Source organism: Salvelinus fontinalis, chromosome 8, assembly GCF_029448725.1.
Source record: "Salvelinus fontinalis isolate EN_2023a chromosome 8, ASM2944872v1, whole genome shotgun sequence".
NCBI lineage: Eukaryota > Metazoa > Chordata > Actinopteri > Salmoniformes > Salmonidae > Salvelinus > Salvelinus fontinalis.
Window position 1 is genome coordinate 19,999,506 of NC_074672.1, and position 19,616 is coordinate 20,019,121.

The window sequence follows — 19,616 nt, forward strand, 5'->3', positions numbered from 1 at the left end:
TATGGTAGACTGGCCAAACGGAAGCCACTCATTAGTAAAAGGCACATGACAGCCCGCTTGGAGTTAGCCAAAAGGCACCTAAGGACTCAGACCATGAAAAACAAGATTCTCTGATCTGATGAAACCAAGATTGAACTCTTTGACCTGAAGGACAAGAGTCAGGTCTGGTGTATACCGATCACCACCCCTACGGTGAAACATGGTGGTGGCATCATCATGCTTTGGGGACTGGGAGACTAGTCAGGATCAAGGCAAAGATGAACGGAGAAAGGTACAGAGAGATCCTTATTGAAAATCTGCTACAGAGCACTCAGGATCTGACTGGGGAGGAGGTTCACCTTCCAACAGAACAACGACCCTAAGCACATAGCCAAGACAACACAGGAGTGGCTTTGGAACACATCTCAGAATGTCCTTGAGTGAGCCTGGACTTGAACCCGATCGAACATCTCTGGAGAGACCTGAAAATAACTGTGCAGCGACCCTCCCCATCCAATCTGACAGAGCTTGAGAGGATCTGCAGAGAAGAATAGGAGAAACTCCCAAATACAGGTGTGCCACGCTTGTAGCACCATACCCAAGAAGAACTGAGTAAAGGGTCTGAATACTTATGTAATGTGATATTTACGTTTATTTTTTTTGCAAAAATGGTTTAAAAACGTTTTTCTTTCTTAATCATTATGAGGTATTGTGTGTAGATTGATGAGTGGAAAAAAACTATTTTATCCATTTTAGAGTAAGGCTGTAACGTAACTAAATGTGGAAAAAGTAAAGGGGTCTTAATATTATCCAAAAGCACTATATAATTTTGGGAATTGGAAATGACGCATAAAATTACATTGATAGAACCCACAATCTGTTACTTTTTTTTAAAATCACCATGGCCTCATGGTGAAATCCCTGAGCAGTTTCCAGTTTCACTGAGCGGTTTCCCTTTAATTGAGTAAGGAAGGGAGCCTGTATCTTTGTAGTGACTCAATACACCATCCAAAGTGTAATTAATAACTGCACCGTGCTAAAGGGAATATTCAATGTCTCCTTCCCCCCCTTCTTTTCAAACCATTGGAAAACCTCCCTGGTCTTTGTTGTTGAATCTGTGCTTGAAATTCACTACTTGACTGAGTGATAATTGTATGAGGTAGTCATTTAAAAATGATGTTGAACAATATTATCCATGCAACATATTATGTGACTTTTTATTAAGCAGTTTTACTCCTACAATTGTTTAGGCACTGGTATACTTTAAATCAGTGACATAAAATCTAAATTTAAACCATTTTAAATTCAGACTGTAACACAACAAAATGTGAAAATCAGGTGTGAATTATTTCTGAAGGCACTGTACACATCATTGGGTAAAACTAGAGATCTACCAGACCGACCACGACTGCGTTTACAGTTTCATACTCTCATTCTCAAAGATTGAAACGTGAATACCGATATGTGTAGGCTACGTTTGACTACTCTATCTACCGTGGTGCGTAGTTTACGCAGTTTATAATGGCGTCTGTGCAAGAGAAAATTGAAAAATTAAGCAGAGAAGAAGTCTGTTGTAGAAATTGATAGCCTTTCACACGGGTTCCCACAGTGGGCTGTGACCGTCTTTCTGAGTTTCTGGTTCACTTTTTTTTTACCCCAACATGATGAAGATCAAATCGAATCAAACGCGGATATATGACGGGGACGGCTACAAGAAACGCGCCGCCTGTCTGTGCTTCAGGAACGAGAGTGAGAAGGAGGTAAATCCGAGGCTGGGAGTGTGGAGGTTGAACGGGCCTTTTGGAGTACAGGTTGCCAGCCGGTAGTCTGTAGTCTGGTGGGGTAGCTATTTCGAATGTAGAGAATAGGCTACATGTCAGCTAAAGCATATGCTTGTTTGGTGGCAACATCGCCTGCGGTTAACATGTTATTGGATTTGTTTTTAAGTACAATGTTACAACTTACATTAACCTTAACTGTAGATGCCTAGGCTGAATATATTAAAGTTGAATAACTTTATTTTCCCAGAGTTGCCAAATTAGTTTATTATGCAATGCAGGGTCTGTTAGCTCTGGGTCATTGCAGTACTTTCAAAAGTATTCATACCCCTTGACTTTTTCCACATTTTGTTACATTACAGCGTTAATCTAAAATTGGTTAAATTGTCCCCCCCCCCCCCATCGATCTACACACAATACCCCATAATGACAAAGCAAAAACAAATGTATTAGAAATAAAAAACAAATATCACAATTACATAAGTATTCAGACCCTTTACTCAGTCCTTTTTGGAAGCACCTTTGGAAGTGATTACAGCTTCAAGTCTTCTTGGGTATGACGCAACAAGCGTGGCACCCCAGTCTGAGGTCCTGAGTGCTCTGAAGCAGGTTTCTATCAAGGATCTCTCTCTACTTTGCTCTGTTCATATTTCCCTCGATCCCGACAAGTCTCCCAGTCCCTGCCGCTGAAAAACATCCCCACAGCATGATGCTGCCACCACCATGCTTCACCGTAGGGATGGTGCAAGTTTTCCTCCAGGCGTGACACTTGGCATTCAGGCCAAAGACCTCGATCTTGGTTTCATCAGACCAGAGAATCTTGTTTCTCATGGTCTGAGAGTCCTTTAGGTGCCTTTTGGCAAACTCCAAGCGGGCAGTCATGTGCCTTTTACTGAGGAGTGGCTTCTGTCTGGCCACTTAACCATGAAGGCCTGAGTGGTGGAGTGTTTCAGAGATGGTTGTCCTTCTGGAAGGTTCTCCCATCTCTACAGAGAAACTCTGGAGCTCTGTCAGAATGACCATTGGGTTCTTGGTCACCTCCCTGACCAAGGCCCTTCTCCCCTGATTGCCAGCTCTGGGAAAAGTTTTGGTGGTTCCAAACTTCTTCCATTTAAGAATTATGAAGGCCACTGTGTTCTTGGGGACCTTCAACGCTGCAGAATTCTTTGTGGACCCTTCCCCAGATCTGTGCCTTGACACAATCTTATCTCGGAGCTCTACGGACTATTCCTTTGACCTCACGGCTTTTGTTTTTGCTCTGACATGCACTGTCAACTGTGGGACCTTATATAGACAGTTGTGTGCCTTTCCAAATCATGTCCAATTAACTAAATTTACCACAGGTGGACTCCAATCAAGTTGTAGAAACATCTGAAGGATGATCAACGGAAACAGGATGCACCTGTGCTCAAATTTTGAGTGTCATATCAAAGGGTCTGAATACTTATGTAAATAAGTTGATGTTTTTAAAAATAATTATACATTTACTAAATGTTTTCGCTTTGTCATGATGGGGTATTGTGTGTAGATTGATGAGGAAAATGTTTTATTTCATCAATTTTAGAATTATATATATATATATATATATATATATATATATATATATACATATATATATATATCCAGTACCAGTCTAAAGTTTTGACACCGACTGATTCCACAGTTTTCATTGATGATTTTTTTACTATTTTTTACATTGTAGAATAATAGACATCAAAACTATTAAATAAAACATATATTTTAGATTCTTCAAAGTAGCCACCCTTTGCCTTGATGATAACTTTGCACACTCTTGGCATTCTCTCAACCAGCTTCACCTGGAATGTTTTTCCAACAGTCTTGAAGGGCTTCCCTTGTTGGCTGCTTGTTGGCTGCTTTTCCTTCACTCTGCGGTCCAACTCATCCCAAACCATCTCAATTGGGTTGAGGTCGGGTGATTGTGGAGGCCAGGTCATCTGATGCAGCACTCCATCACTCTCCTTTTTGCTCAAATAGACCTTACACAGCCTGGAGGTGTGTTTTGGGTCATTGTTCTGTTGGAAATCAAATGATAGTCCCACTAAACCCAAACCAGATGGGATGGCGTATTGCTGCAGAATGCTGCGGTAGCCATGATGGTTAAGTGTGCCTTGAATTCTAAATAAATCACTGACAGTATCACCAGCAAAGCACCCCACACATCACACCTCCTCCTCCATGCTTCATGTTGGGAACCACACATGCGGAGATCATCCGTTCACCTACTCTGCGTCTCACAAAGACACAATGGTTGGAACCAAAAATCTAAAATTTGGACTCATCAGACTAAAGGACAGATTTCCATTGCTTGTGTTTCTTGGCCCAAGCAAGTCTCTTCTTATTATTGGTGTCCTTTAGTAGTGGTTTCTTTGCAGCAATTTGACCATGAAGGCCTGATTCACGCAGTCTCCTCTGAATAGTTGATGTTGAGATGTGTCTGTTACTTGAACTCTGTGAAGAATTTATTTGGGCTGCAATTTCTGATCCTGGTAACTATAATGAACTTATCGTCTGCAGCAGAGGTAACTTTGGGTCTTCCTTTCCTGTGGCGGTCCTGTTGAGAACCAGTGTCATCATAGCGCTTGATGGTTTTGGCGAGTGCACTTGAAGAAACTTTCAAAGTTCTTGAAATGTTCTGTACTGACTAACCTTCATGTCTTAAAGTAATGATGGACTGTCATTTCTCTTTGCTTATTTGAGCTGTTCTTGCCATAATATGGACTTGGACTTTTACCAAATAGGGCTATCTTCTGTATACCACCCGTACCTTGTCACAACACAACTGATTGGCTCAAACGCATTAAGAAGGAAAGAAATTCCACAAATGAACTTTTAACAAGGCACAACTGTTAATTTTAAATGCATTCCAGGTGACTACCTCATGAAGCTGGTTGAGAGAACGCCAAGAGCGTGCAAAGCTGTCATCAAGGCAAAAAGTGGTTACTTTGAAGAATCTAAAATGTAAAATATATATTTTTAAACACTTTTTTGGTTACTACATGATTCCATATGTGTTATTTCATAGTTTTATTCTACAATATAGAAAATAGTAAAAACAAAGAAAAAACCCTTGAATGAGTAGGTGTTTTCAAACTTTTGACTGGTACTGTATATATATATATATATATATATATCCTCCTAATATTGTACAGTCTGTGTGTCGCTTCATTGGCCTGGGCTATTGCTTCTTTGAATTCAAGACCAGATTGATCTCAGTTTATCAGTGTCGGAGTAGCCACTCATTTCGGTCATTTGTGTGGGATTAAAAAAAGATTGAGCTAATGTCTTCTATCATGTAAATTACGTAGAATTGCATGAAATGCATTTTTAAAATGTTATTTTTTTCTATTAAAAAAGCATAGCCCTAGGGCTTATGATTTCTTAATCTGGCCCTGCCTGCAGGTGTTGTTGGTTAGTAGTAGCCGGACTCAAGACAAGTGGATTGTCCCTGGTGGAGGAATGGAGCCAGAGGAAGAGCCCAACGTGGCTGCTGTTCGAGAGGTGTGTGAAGAGGTAGGCTGAATTTCTTGTCAACTTCATTTGTGCATTCAGAGTTTTTATTATGCAAGGAGCTCATTGAAAGTATCATTTCACTTCTGCACAGTTGCCCTTTGAAATAGTTTGTAAAGGGTAAAGGCCTGTATAGATTGGTATAGACAGGTAATTACACTTTTATAACGTGTTTATTAATTAATAATCGGATTTCCCGAAAAATACTCGATGTCCCTGAGCATAATTTTGTTAATAGAAAGGTTACTCTCATGCTAAATTGTTGCGTAAAGTTCTTTAGAGGGTATATACGGTATTTAAACTGAAGCTAACCTTTTCTGTTGAACAAATGGGATAATGCCATCTTTAAACATTTACATTTGAGTAATTTAGACACTGTTAGAGACTCTTATACAGAGCAAATTACAGCTAGTACATTCATCTTAAGATAGCTAGGTGGGACAACCAAATATCTCAGTAAATACATTTTCCAGAAATAAACTAGCTATCAGCAAAGGCAGTGCTAGTGGGGTGGGGGAAGTCAAGTGTGAGTGTTAGTTCACGAAAGGCAATTCTTTTATTATTTAGTTTTTTGGGGGGCGAGGGGGGTTGCTGTGGGATTATTTAAGATACTCTTTAAAGAGGTAGGGTTCAGGTAGGGTTTCAGATCTTCTAGTCTTTTAAGTCTATTGGTTTTCCATTAACTGTATTCAGCCTCATTTGTGAGTTCCTTGTGATCAATGTTGAGCTCATTTGTTAGTGAAACACAATCTGATGTATTGTTGTCTTGGCCAAATGTTCTTGCAGGGTTTTGTTGATGTACTGATTTTACACTAGTTGACTTAGCAGCCCTTATTTCAGCTCTGAAAAATCTAAATGTTCTTCTATGTAAGCTATTCACTGAATGGGTTGAGGAGCCTCTTGATTGAGAGTCCATGTTTATAAATAGAGTAAAACTGTAACCTGAAGAAGAAAGTACTGCAATGACACCATGTTAATAGGAGCTGATCCCTCCCTCCCTCTCCTCCATGACGTTACCTCCGCTCTGGGACTGAAAATGGCAGCAATTCTCAGAACCCCCAGGTCTCATCGGGTGAAAACATTGTAGTGTCCTGCTTTTACTAAGAATCGCTATTCAAGGTTTAATCTGCTGTTTCACTTCTACTGAACATGTTGTCTTTCCAGGCTGGTGTCAAGGGGACATTGGGGCGACTACTAGGAATTTTCGAGGTGAGCTGAAAAAGTTTGTGTTTTTCCATGTCTTTGTGTTGCTTGTCTTTAAACTTGGGGTGGGAGGGACTGCTAGTTTATTTCCACTGTTTGCCTCCTAACCTTGAGCACTAACAATTTTTCTTGATTTCCTCTTTCTCAGAACACAGACAGGAAGCACAGAACATATGTCTATGTCCTAATGGTTACAGAGATGTTAGAAGACTGGGAGGACTCTGTGAATATTGGTACATTTTTACACGTTTTTTGTGGTGTTTGTGAAAGCTGTGATGTCTGGAAATCTATTTTGTTATGTGTGATCAAATTGATTCATCGGCAACAGATTGACCAGCTGATTATAATAGATGCTACAACTGCTGCTACTACTACTACTACTACTACTACTACTACTACTACTACTATTGTAGATCCTTCATAGGCATTTCATTCCTGAGTTAATCTAGACTTAACCTGTTTTTGTAGGCCCCTTTCTAACTCCGCTCGTTGTCCCTCTGTTGACAGGTAGAAAAAGGGAATGGTTTAAGACAGATGATGCCAGCAGAGTGCTGCAGTGCCACAAGCCTGTGCAGGCCTCGTACTTTGAGGCCCTACAACAGGGCTGCCTGAGCAGCAACATGCCGCCCCTGGTGGCCACAATAGGGGGAGGAGACCACTCCCCTACCTACAACATCAACCATAACTCTAGATCGAGTATAAGATAGCTAAAACACAGAAACTCCTGGAGAATTCTCCACAACTTTTACCCGCTTCCTTTTCTTACTTAATCGTGCTCCTCCTCCTACTACTACTTATTTTTTCAACTTCAAAACATCAACAGAAATGTTTGCCTTGACAGCCTTTTTTGTGGTGCCAGAGTGGAGGTACAGACTTGAAGTGTTGGGTGAAGAAGATATAATACTTTGTAATTTGAATGTTTTTTTTTCTTGATTTTTATTAATAATTGCATGAGGTATTCCCAAACTCTTCCTCCTTTTCCTCTGTCCCTCATTCCTCTCTGTCATAAATGTGAGGTTTGTTGAATGCAACTCTCTGCTGTGGTGATGTAAAGTATTGGTATGCTATGTGTTTACCATTTAGTTGCCACACCCCTTTATATGGCAGTCATAAGAATGACATAACCTATCACCATGTACCGTGACAGATCGTTAGTCTAAGAGTTATACAGTATGACAGGCTTTTTCAGTATGACATTTTCTGTAGTTTGTTTTCTTTTCATATCTTTTCTAATCATCTAAAAATGCATTTATTTGGTTAATGGTTAGATGGGCTTGTTGGAAAGTTTCCTGTTTTGTATGTGTGGTAAAGGTACATGGGTGTGTCTTGTGGGATGTAATCTGTAGGAATGGAATTATCTGGTACAAAACGGGCTCCATTGTGATGATAGCACAAGCTTTGGTGATTGGAGAGAGAAGTTTTGATAAGGGGGCTGACATAAAAAAAACACTCCCATAGTAGCTTTGGCTTTTGTTATCACACTAGGGCACATCTAACCCGAACATTGAAATGTGAATAATCTGCACGTCTTGTTGTCTGTCTATACTATAAAGATAATATATTGATTGGTTTTATAATTAAATGACCAGAAAAACAGAATTATGCATGTTATCTGATCCTCAGGGGAAAGGAACAAGAACCCAAACTAGTTTTTGGTGCAGGAGACGTGCTCTTGCAGAGTTTTTGAATCATGTTGTGCATCAGGAGGTGGGTAGTAATGTAATTAGGTGTTGTTTATTGTGCTTGAATAGTAAGGCTAATTTCAAATGGCACTTGGAAGATTATGCCACTGCTGGATAACGTGTGTGTCATACTCTGGACCCCACTAAAATTGATGTCTTCATGGTTTTCACTTGATAATTCTATATCCATTTACTTTGTTGTTAATATTCATATTTATTTTCTAATGTTATGATGGTGATTGATTGCATATGACGGACGTTTTTCAGTCTGTACTAATCTCTCAGTGTGTGTATTGATGTAAGGTGAGGTCTGTTGATTGATTGGTGTGTGTGATGCAGGAAGAGATGTTGCACAACAGGAGAAGCAATACCAAGGTAAATCACCTGCACGTTTTGGTGAGGGCAAATTTACGCTCATGTGAATCCATCAATTCTAAATTGTATTCTAACAAATGTTTACACTGATATAATTCTGCAGTTTCCCTTAAATGAACACTGGACTTTTGTTTTTATGTTAGCTATATTTGTTTTGTTAGGTTTTTGTTGTTTCTTGAAAGGCACTTTTAAATAGGTCTTAATGAATTATTTGTCTACTTTAGGTATGTTCATCATTGGTTGTTCAAATTGATCATTTAAATCAATCAAATGACATTGATCTGATGAATGGATGGATGCTGATAAGTCTCAGAACCATAGTGATTCTGGCCCAGTCAAGACTAGTGAACAAGAATAACTGGGATTGGTAAATAGGCTATAGAACATTAACATATGTCAATGCAGAGACCAACTCTCCACTACTGGCCCTGGAGTTTGGTACTGTTGTTTGCTTGTCTCCCTGGCCCATGGAAATTGATGTGTAGATTCTACTTCACGCTGTACTTTGCCCTGATGGGCTAGTAGGTATGTGCCAATTTCGATAATGATGTTTTATAAAATCTTGTTTCAGGACCCCAACCCTGCCAAGAAAAAACTATGTAAGTTGTCATGTAACTGACTGGCTCTGGCAGAAGATTTCTCAACTGAGCATAATTTAGGGCACAAAGAATGAGAATATTCTATTCTTGCTGAGCTGGATCGTGCCAAACGTACCCATTGACCCAACTGATCTCCCACAAAGAGCTGTTAAATTAGTTCTCAGCCTTATTCATCTCCTCTGGCAATGTTTTTAAGTTTTACACAACAGCCTAGTCCTAACCTTGAAATGGCCCTAGACCCATGGTATATTGGGCCCTCAGTTGGCTAGCTTTGCTTAGTTAGATGGATGCATTGCATTTCCTTTTTAGCTGTTTATGCAACATTTATGTACTAGTAACTGCCTGGTGAGGTTTTTAGATTTTCCTTTCCTCTGTTTTTACATGGAACCTGAACATAGGGAATATGTGGTGTTTTTTTACTTGTAAAAATAGAAAAGGTCAGGCCTACTCATGGTAGACCTAAGATAGTCATACGATATTGCACCAGGACGTAATGACTATAGACACTCGCAGTTGAATGCATTCAGTTGTACAACTGACTAGGTATCCCCCTTACTTTCTTATAAGTACATGCATGGCTTTATTTCTCACTATATGGCCAGTAGGGATTGGCAATTTCAGTATGCCCCATGTTGTTTGTGAGTCCTGGGGTGTGTTCAGTTCGCTTTAACGTTTGCACTGAATGACGTTTCCCCCAAAACGTTGTGCACAGTTCAACAGCCTTTGAGGTGCGTTTGGTGGGTGTGACCATCTGAAATCGTAAAGCTCGTGATGCACACCATATGATGTCCCGCTGGGCCACCATAAGTGTTTTTCAACTGTTCATTCAGTACAGAAGTTTCCATTGAATTCAATATTGCGCAAAGTTCTATCATACTGAACCCAAACGTGTCATGAGATTTTGTGATGGCGCCATCTAGTGGTTATGGGTCATCTAACTAGGTGATGGCAGTTCTGGGTAAAATGTTCCTGTTCTTGATGACTTCAGTTTACTGGTAAGTTTAATGGTCTTAACAGCATATAAAGCAAATCCAATGATGAAATTTGTATCTTTCGTGATGACTGATGTAAACTGAAAAATGGTAAAATCCAAATCATTACATGCAATGGTCCATTCGGGGGCAACTCAAATACACATATCACTGATTTCTTCTTCAATGGGGAATTACAGAACAAAATGTGAAGACTGAAGATTGTAAAACAATTCTGCCAATTAATAAAACACCCAGTGTTCCCTTTTCTTTGGGTTTCTTTGTATTTTCTTGTTGACTCCAGTTGGAGAAATGTGTTCCAACTCCTCTAGATTAAAAATAATAGTTGTCTCATTACCACCTACAATTTCAAGTGTATCACAGGAGGCCACTAAGGGGAGGACGACTCATAACAATGGCTGGAACAGAACGAATGGAATGGCATCAAACTCCTGGATACCATTCCATTGCCACAAGCCCATCTGCCCCAATTAAGGTGCCACCAACCTCCTGTGAAGTGTATATATCTTATGATCACCATCCAATGCAATTAGAAATTCATGACACACTGAGATTACAGCAAACCCCTTTTATTATACTGTACAAGAACAGAGTCAGTGCTTTACTCCTGTGGTGGTTGCTGTCCTCTGCCACGTCCAAATCCACCTCTCTGCAACACACAATACCAGTTGGTAAGTTTTCAATCCTTGAAGATCTCAATTGACAATTGGGCATTAGGCTACAATAAGGCATGGCACCCACTATTGATTTTAAATACTTTACTTACGAATTGGAACTCAGTAGCTGCACCAGCGCCTGCTTCAGCCTTCTTGTCTGCGCCAGCTAAAAGGACAGAAAGTATGATCATCAGACAAGTAGAGATTCAGGTCATTTACATAAAGTTTACCATTTGCTGCAATGCCCTATCAGCCACAATGGCAAAGCAAATATTAGCATCGGCTCAGTGTTTCCATATTGGTGCATCGTTATCGAACGTAATAAACAGGTGACTTGAGTACTCACGTGGTGCAGCAGAACGTCTGTAGTTGTCTCGGTCTCCTCCTTCACGGTTAAACCTAGCTGGCCGCTCACCTCTCTCACCCTCCATACCTGAAACAGAAGGATATGTTTTACACCACTCCTCTGATCTGCACACTACTATAACACCTGCAACATTCACCACTATTCATACACAAAGGGTATATTTCTATCTGAACTTTGAACCCTCCTGAACAGGCCCCAGGTGACACAGACATGGTCAAGATATACCTTTAGGCCTGGGCCGGGCGGTCTCCGGGCGCATCTGACGACGCAGAGTGGCGGGAACAATCTCTGGGGGCAGATGCAGGAAGTCCCTCAGGTACTGGATGCCCTCATTGGTCAGGTACCAGTAGAAGTGGCGCCAGGCAAACTGCTCCTTCACGTACCCAGTTGACTTCAGAGACTGCAGAGGGAGGGTCACAGTCAAGTTGAGGACAAGGGCAACAGTTGAGGACATATTCTGCTAGGGTAAAGGGGGATACCTAGTAGAGGTCGACCGATTATGATTTTTCAACGCCGATACCGATTATTGGAGGACCCAAAAAGCCAATACCGATTAATCGGACGATTTTTACAATGTATTTGTAATAATGACAATTACAACAATACTGAATGAACACTCATTTTAACTTAATATAATACATCAATAAAATCAATTTAGCCTCAAATAAATAATGAAACATGTTCAATTTGGTTTAAATAATGCAAAAACAAAGTGTTGGAGAAGAAAGTAAAAGTGCAATATGTGCCATGTAAGAAAGCTAACGTTTAAGTTCCTTGCTCAGAACATGAGAACATATGAAAGCTGGTGGTTCCTTTTAACATGAGTCTTCAATATTCCCAGGTAAGACGTTTTAGGTTGTAGTTATTATAGGAATTATAGGACTATTTCTCTCTATACCATTTGTATTTCATATACCTTTGACTATTGGATGTTCTTATAGGCACTTTAGTATTGCCAGTGTAACAGTATAGCTTCCATCCCTCTCCTCGCCGCTACCTGGGCTCGAACCAGGAACACATCGACAACAGCCACCCTCGAAGCAGCGTTACCCATGCAGAGCAAGTGGAACAACTACTACAAGTCTCAGAGCGAGTGACGTTTGAAACGCTATTAGCGTGCACCCCGCTAACTAGCTAGCCATTTCACATCAGTTACACCAGCCTAATCTCGGGAGTTGATAGGCTTGAATTCATAAACAGCAGAGCTGCTGGCAAAACGCACAAAAGTGCTGTTTGAATGAATGCTTACGAGCCTGCTGGTGCCCACCATCGCTCAGTCAGACTGCTCTATCAAATCATAGACTTAATTATAACATAATAACACACAGAAATACGAGCCTTAGGTCAATAATATGATTGAATCCGGAAACTATCATCTCGAAAACAAAACATTTATTCTTTCAGTGAAATACGGAACCGTTCCGTATTTTATCTAACGGGTGGCATCCACCAGTCTAAATATTCCTGTTACATTGCACAACCTTCAATGTTATGTCATAATTACGTAAAATTCTGGCAAATGAGTTCGCAATGAGCTTGGTGGGCCAAACTGTTGCATATACCCTGACTCTGCATGCAATGAACGCAAGAGAAGTGACACAATTTCACCTGGTTAATATTGCCTGCTAACCTGGATTTCTTTTAGCTAAATTTACAGGTTTAAAAATATATACTTCTGTGTATTGATTTTAAGAAAGGCATTGATGTTTATGGTTAGGTACACGTTGGAGCAACGACAGTCCTTTTTCGCGAATGCGCACTACATCGATTATATGCAACGCAGGACACGCTAGATAAACTAGTAATGTCATCAACCATGTGTAGTTATAACTAGTGATTATGATTGATTGATTGATTGTTTTTTATAAGATAAGTTTAATGCTAGCTAGCAACTTACCTTGGCTTCTTACTGCATTCGCGTAACATGCGGGCTCCTCGTGAGGCAGGTGGTTAGAGCGTTGGACTAGTTAACCGTAAGGTTGCAAGATTGAATCCCTGAGCTGACAAGGTAAAAATCTGTCATTCTGCCCCTGAACAAGGCAGTTAACCCACCGTTCCTAGGCCGTCATTGAAAATAAGAATGTGTTCTTAACTGACTTGCCTAGTTAAATAAAGGTGTAAAAAAATATAATCGGCGTCCAAAATTACCGATTTCCAATTGTTATGAAAACTTGAAATCGGCCCTAATTAATCGGCCATTCCGATTAATCGGTCGACCTCTAATACCTAGTCAGTTGTACAACTCAATACCTTCAAATGAAATGTGCCTAACGCATTTAACCGGACCCCTCTGAATCAGAGAGGTGCGGGGGGCTGCCTTTATCGACATCTACGTCTTCGGTGCCCGGGGAACAGTGGGTTAATTGCCTTGCTCAGGGGCAGAGATGACAGATTTTTACCTTGTCAGCTCGGTTACTGGCCAAACGCTCTAACCACTAGGCTACCTGCCGCCCCAGTTTATTGCGTGTCAAAGACAAATTTCCCCTTGGGGACAATAAAGTGTATCCCATCTTAGTCTCTATTTTCATTCTCCATCATATAACACTATATGAGGCACCAGAAGAAAGTACAAAATCTAACCTGCATTGCCTTCATTACGTGAAGGTTGGGCACATTCCTATCAGCCAGCTCCGGGTGCTTAGCCAGATGCACATCCTTTTTGGCCACCATCACCCCCTCCTTGAAGAGTAGCTCGTAGATGGCTATACGATTCTTCTTGGGCATCAGCATCTGGAGGGGCGGAGAAGAACATGTCTGTCACCTGTTGAACATGCTAAGCTCATGTCAACATGCATCAGCTGTGCCGTTGAGACCTCCATGAAGTGTAATAAGATAATGGTCATACGGCAGCGAATGCTGCGTTCACGTGCTAGTCTAAACTCTGTAATTTCCCCATTGGTTCCTGCATGAACACTCCCCCAAAAAAGGAGTCCTCCTTGCTAGCTATCAAATCACATTTTATTCGTCACATACACCTATTTAGTAAATGTTATTGCGGTCTAGCGAAATTTTTGTGTTCCTAGCTCTAAAAGTGCAGTAGTATCTAACAATTCACAACAATACACACAAATATACAAGTAAAAGAATGGAATTAAGAAATATTAGGAAGAGCAATGTGGGAGCATTGACTAGAATACAGAATATACATATGAAATGAATAAAACAGTGTGTAGACATTATTAAAGTGACCAGTGTTCAATTATTAAAGTGACCTGTGATTCCATTTCTATTTACATAGGGCAGCAGCCTCTAAGGTGCAGGGTTGAGTAACCGCTCTATATGGTGCATCTGTAAAAGTTTGTGAGGGTCTTAGGGGCCAAGCCAAACTTCTTCAGCCTCTTGAGGTTGAAGAGGTGCTGTTGTGCCTCCTTCACCGCACTGTCTGTGTGGGTGGACCATTTCAGATTGTCAGTGATGTGTAGGCCAAGGAACTTGAAGCTTTTCACCTTCTCCACTGCGGCCCCGTCGATGTGGATGGGGGCGTGCTCCCTCTGCTGTCTCTTGAAGTCCACAATCAGCTCCTTAGTTTTGTTGACGTTGAGGGAAAGATTATTTTCCTGGCACCACTCTGCCAGGGCCCTCACCTCCTCCCTGTAGGCTCATCATTGTTGGTAATCAGGCCCACTACTCGTCTGCAAACTTGATGATTGAGTTGGAGACGTACGTGGCCATGCAGTCATGGGTGAACAGAGAGTATAGGAGGGGGCTGAACTCGCACCCTTGTGGGGCACCTGTGTTGAGGATCAGCGCAGTGGAGGTGATGTTTCCTACCTTCACCACCTGGGGACGGCCCGTCAGGAAGTCCAAGACTCAGTTGCACAGGACAGGGTTCAGACCCAGGGCCCTGAGTTTAGTGATGAGCTTGGAGGGTACTATGGTGTTGAAGGCTGAGCTGTAGTCAATGAACAGCATTCTCACATAGGTATTCCTCTTGTCCAGATGGGATAGGGAAGTGTGCAGTGCGATTGCATCGTCTGTGGATCTATTGGGGCAGTATGCAAATGAAAGTGGGTCTAGGGTGACAGGTAAGGTGGAGGTGATATGATCCTTAACTTGCCTCTCAAAGCACTTCATGATGACAGAAGTGACTGCTATGGGGTGATAGTCATTTAGTTCAGTTACCTTTGCTTTATTGAGTACAGGAACAATGGTGGACATCTTGAAGCTGGTGAGAACAGCAGACTGGGACAGGGAGCAATTGAATGTGTCCGCAAACACTCCAGCCAGCTTGTCTGCACATGTTCTGAGGACGCGGCTAGGGATGCCGTCTGGGCCGGCAGCCCTGTGAGAGTTAACATGCTTAAAATGTCTTACTCACATCGGCCACAGAGAACAAGAGCCCACAGTCCTCGGGAGCAGGCCGTGTCGGTGGCACTGTGTTATCCTCAAAGCAGGAGAAGGTGTTTAGCTTGTCCGGGAGCAAGATGTCAGTGTCTGTGACGTGACGGATTTTCCCTTTGTAATCCGTGATTGTCTGGAGTCCCTGCCACATACGTCTCGTGTCTGAGCCGTTGAATTGCAACTCCACTTCGTCTCTGTACTGACGTTTTGCCTGTTTGATCGACTTACGGAGGGCATAACCGCACAGTTTGTATTCAACCATATTACCAGTCAACTTGCCGTGGTTAAATGCAGTGGTTCGCGCTTTCAGTTTTGATCGGGAGAAACACCGGTAGACAGTGTTCTTCTCTCCCACCTGCCCTCACCGTCATTAACAGAACTGAGGAAAACAGTGCCCGACAAGCGGGGGCGAAAGACACTGTCTACCTGTCACCCCCAGGGCGACACTCTGCTAGCTTGCTAGTTAGCACACGGTGTTGCCCTCGCCTCCCGTCTGCTGTGTACCGGAGAAAACCTGTGCTCGACAGGTGGGGGCAAAGCACACTGTCTACCGGTCATCCACGCCTCCCGCTAGCAAAGAAGACTGAAGGCTAGGGCGATACCACAGATAAAACAATGAGCCAGATATTTCACCAGATGTATAAATGTGAAGCATTTCCACTCACTTCAAAATATGGTGATGAGAGGAAGCCCAGGGGCTGGCATTGGGAGAAGATTGAGCGAGATGGATTTTGGATAACATTCTGAAAATATTCTTATAAATGAAACATTTGATCTCCAAACAATTAAAATTTTCCAAAACTTGAATCTGTAACAAACAGAGTGGACTGCATTTTGTAGACTTTACCCGTTGCATTGTTTAGAATAACACAGAACCCAAACCGGCTGTGCGCAGGCGCCATCGTGCATAAAATTATTTTTGTCCCCCCACACCAAACGCGATCACGACATGCAGGTTAAAATATCAAAACAAACTCTGAACCAATTACATAAATTTGGGGACAGGTCAAAAAGCATTTAACATTTATGGCAATTTAGCTAGCTAGCTTGCACTTGCTAGCGAAGTTGTCCTATTTAGCTAGCTTGCTGTTGCTAGCTAATTTGTCCTGGTATATAAACATCGAGTTGTTACTTTACTTGAAATGCACAAGGTCCTCTACTCCGACAATTAATCCACACATAAAACGGTCAACCGAATCGTTTCTAGTCATCTCTCCTCCTAGGCTTTTTCTTCTCAACTTTATATTGAGATTGGTAACTTTCATAAATTAGGTGCATTACCGCCACTGACCTTGTTCGTCTTTCAGTCACCCACGTGGGTATAACCAATGAGGAGATGGCACGTGGGTACCTGCTTCTATAAACCAATGAGGAGATGGGAGAGGCAGGACTTGCAGCGCGATCTGCTTCACAAATAGAACTTACTTCTATTTTAGAGCTTGGCAACACAGACGATCTCAACTCCTTGCTTGTTCTTCCCACTATGATGAATTTGCTCCCATTGGAAACAACAGGCTCGGTTAGTTATTCAAATCTTTGGGCGACACCGTGTGCTACCTAGCATGCTAGTTATCTACCACAGTGTCACACCCTCCTCCAGCGTACCAGAGTCCTCCCTAGGTCTAGCTGGCTAAGCTAGCACAGTGTCCTTCACTCCCGCCTGCCCTCGCAGTCCTTAACAGAACTGTGTGAAAACAGTGCCCAACAGGCGGGGGCAAATTACCTTGTCTACCGGTGTACGGCTAGCTAGCTACCTTTGTCACCCCTTCTTCTATGGGGTTCATCTGTGGCTGTCAACCAACAGTTATTGTGCATTGTCACCTACTGGAGCACATTAAGCTGAATATTGAATATAACTGTGATTTCTGTAGAATGGAGGAGACCATTTTGCATTTGTTTTTTGCCTGTATTTATAGTAGAATGTTTTGGATTGACATACATAATTTTCTTACAAAACAATAGGACCGGTTGTACTATTTAATGGTTATGATATGATTTATTTCAGAAATTCTGACATAGATAAAGATGTAGTATATTTAATTCAACTGCTAATAATACTAGGTAAATTTCAAATTCACAAATGCAAATGGTCTAATTAAAAACCTAACTTTTTTCAATTTATAAATGAGTTTCAACAATATTGCACCACTTTAACTCAAATGAAAAACAAAAAGGCAATTAAAACTTGTTGTATTATTAATGAATATGACTTGTTTGTTTAGGATTCCTGGCAATGTAAATCTTTTGTTGTATGCTTGTTTGCATGTGACTATTCCTCTTTTGTTTGTTGATATATATATATTTTTTTTTATGTATTAAAGTGAGCAAAAACAAAACAAACAAAAAACTACTGGAGTACCCCTGCCTCCCGCCCGTCCTAAGATAAAAACTGACCAACAGAAGTATAAAGAGGGGTTCCTGCAAACTGGTCGCATTTATACACCTGCTGCGTTCAACTAGTTAACAAGTCGAACATTTCCAAGTTCCGACCAGCACCTGAATGCGGCATACTGCAGCTGACCTGACCTGACCCACTGCCTGCATCAAAATAATATACCATGTCTGATTCTGGGTGTGTATCCGGAAATTCAAGACGTGCAACTAACTTGACTTCGTGAGCTAGCGCTAAATTGTTGGCAGCAAACATTTCTAGCTTGGGACAACTAGCTAGCATCCAATAGACCACACAGAAGATACGAACCATATGGTAGAAAGGTTGAGGACTTGTCAGTGCGTCATGGCAATTTGGCATAGTTAGCTAGCTAATTAGTGGCTAGAGCTAGCTGCTTGTTACTCGCTTTGCTAACGTTCTCAACTGGTTAGTTAGCAAATGTTAACCCACAGTAATGCTAAATCGTGTTATTGTATCAGTGGAAAACACAGGGCAAGCTAGCTGCCGCCACATAGTTATTAGTCGTGTAGCTAACATTAGCTACAAACAGACGTTTAGGGCCAAAAAACAACATTCAAGCATAAATAGACGTTAGACTATTTAAAGAATCACAATTCAAACGCGACTTTAATTTATGACAACGCAATTTCGTACGATGTTTGAGATAATACAGAATAATCAAAGTAGGCCGCTTTTCTACCTTGATTCTCGTTTTGAGACCGGAGCCGGAGAGACCGACGCATGCGTATTGATGTGGTATCCAGCGCAGCGGTGAGAAATTAAAACGTCCCTGATTATTCAACATGAATATGTTTTTGTGCGGGTGTGCGTATACCATTTGGTTTGAGTGTTATGATTTTCTATATTTTTACATGTATTTTTCAGGGTACATGGTTTCCTATATTTTTGGTGACGTCACATCATCAGTATCATCAGCAGCAGTCATGATGATTAGTCTACAGTTCATAGGTTAATTATGTAATGTACTTTAAGATATTTACGAAAAGTAGTAATGTTCTTTGGATGTAAATACCTGCCTGTTTCAGCTTTTGTCAAGGCTATGGTTGGATTTATCGAATCTGTATGCATCAAACTGTATGCACAGCGCCTCAAGCTTTATTGCGCAAAACGGTATGCAGCATCATCTGGATATTTATGCAACATTCACCTTCTGCTACCATTTCTGTCAAGCCATCTACACACAGTTTGACACATACCTTTTGATAAATCCAACACATGCACCACCCAGAACGCACTGCAACTGCCTCTGCAACGCAATGATGCAAGGCAAAACAGCTTTCAATTGGAAATTAATGTACTTCTGGTGTACCAAAATGCAAATTCACTCGGTGTGATCGAGGCATGGGTGGCTTGACAGAAATGATAGCAGAAGGTGATTGTTGAAATTTTGTGCACACAGAACCACATGATGGAACAGCACACTCTGGTAAGACGAGGGGGGACGGTCTGTGTATATTTGTAAACAACAGCTGGTGCACGAAATCTAAGGAAGTTTCTAGATTTTGCTCGCCTGAAGTAGAGTATCTCATGATAAGCTGTAGACCACACTATTTGCCAAGAGAGTTTACATTGTGGCTGTTTATTTACCACCACAGACGGCTGCTGGCACTAAACCCGAACTCAGTCAGCTGTATAAGGAAATAATCAAACAGGAAAACGCCCACCCAGAGGCAGCACTCCTAGTGGCCGGGGACTTTAATGCA

General features: G+C 41.4%; 2 protein-coding genes across 4 annotated transcripts; one reads left to right on the forward strand and one right to left on the reverse strand.

The window, feature by feature from the left end:
• The first annotated feature begins 1,449 nt into the window (after positions 1–1,449).
• Positions 1,450–10,384, forward strand: LOC129860836 (diphosphoinositol polyphosphate phosphohydrolase 1-like). Its single transcript, XM_055931665.1, has 5 exons — positions 1,450–1,739; positions 5,178–5,288; positions 6,450–6,494; positions 6,637–6,721; positions 6,996–10,384. Exons 1-5 carry the CDS (start codon positions 1,641–1,643, stop codon positions 7,193–7,195), a joined length of 540 nt encoding a protein of 179 aa, XP_055787640.1. The 5' UTR covers positions 1,450–1,640; the 3' UTR covers positions 7,196–10,384.
• Positions 10,385–10,689: 305 nt separating this feature from the next.
• LOC129860835 (40S ribosomal protein S10) lies at positions 10,690–18,745 on the reverse strand. Of its 3 annotated transcripts, none has more exons than XM_055931662.1 (7): positions 18,593–18,712; positions 16,166–16,198; positions 13,740–13,889; positions 11,385–11,559; positions 11,139–11,225; positions 10,903–10,958; positions 10,690–10,785 (listed from the first exon to the last, which is right to left on the reverse strand). In XM_055931662.1, the coding sequence occupies exons 1-7, from the start codon at positions 18,695–18,697 to the stop codon at positions 10,738–10,740; spliced, it is 654 nt and encodes a 217-aa protein (XP_055787637.1). In that variant the 5' UTR covers positions 18,698–18,712; the 3' UTR covers positions 10,690–10,737. The 3 variants fall into 3 exon arrangements, with proteins under 3 accessions (XP_055787637.1, XP_055787636.1, XP_055787638.1); XM_055931661.1 differs by having other exon boundaries at positions 16,166–16,243; XM_055931663.1 differs by lacking the exon at positions 16,166–16,198 and having other exon boundaries at positions 18,593–18,745.
• Positions 18,746–19,616: the final 871 nt, after the last annotated feature.

What these genes read in the sequence shown, in the direction of transcription:
- LOC129860836 (XM_055931665.1), top strand. Translation starts at nt 1,641, where the DNA reads ATGATGAAGATCAAATCGAATCAAACGCGGATATATGACGGGGACGGC. An exon ending in TTCGAGAGGTGTGTGAAGAG is followed by an intron (nt 5,289 to 6,449) that starts GTAGGCTGAATT and finishes TTGTCTTTCCAG; the next exon opens with GCTGGTGTCAAGGGGACATT. An exon ending in GACTACTAGGAATTTTCGAG is followed by an intron (nt 6,495 to 6,636) that starts GTGAGCTGAAAA and finishes CCTCTTTCTCAG; the next exon opens with AACACAGACAGGAAGCACAG.
- LOC129860835 (XM_055931661.1), bottom strand. Translation starts at nt 18,697, where the DNA reads ATGTTGAATAATCAGGGACGTTTTAATTTCTCACCGCTGCGCTGGATA. An exon ending in TCTCATCACCATATTTTGAA is followed by an intron (nt 13,890 to 16,165) that starts GTGAGTGGAAAT and finishes CCGCCCCTCCAG; the next exon opens with ATGCTGATGCCCAAGAAGAA. An exon ending in ACGTAATGAAGGCAATGCAG is followed by an intron (nt 11,560 to 13,739) that starts GTTAGATTTTGT and finishes CTCCCTCTGCAG; the next exon opens with TCTCTGAAGTCAACTGGGTA.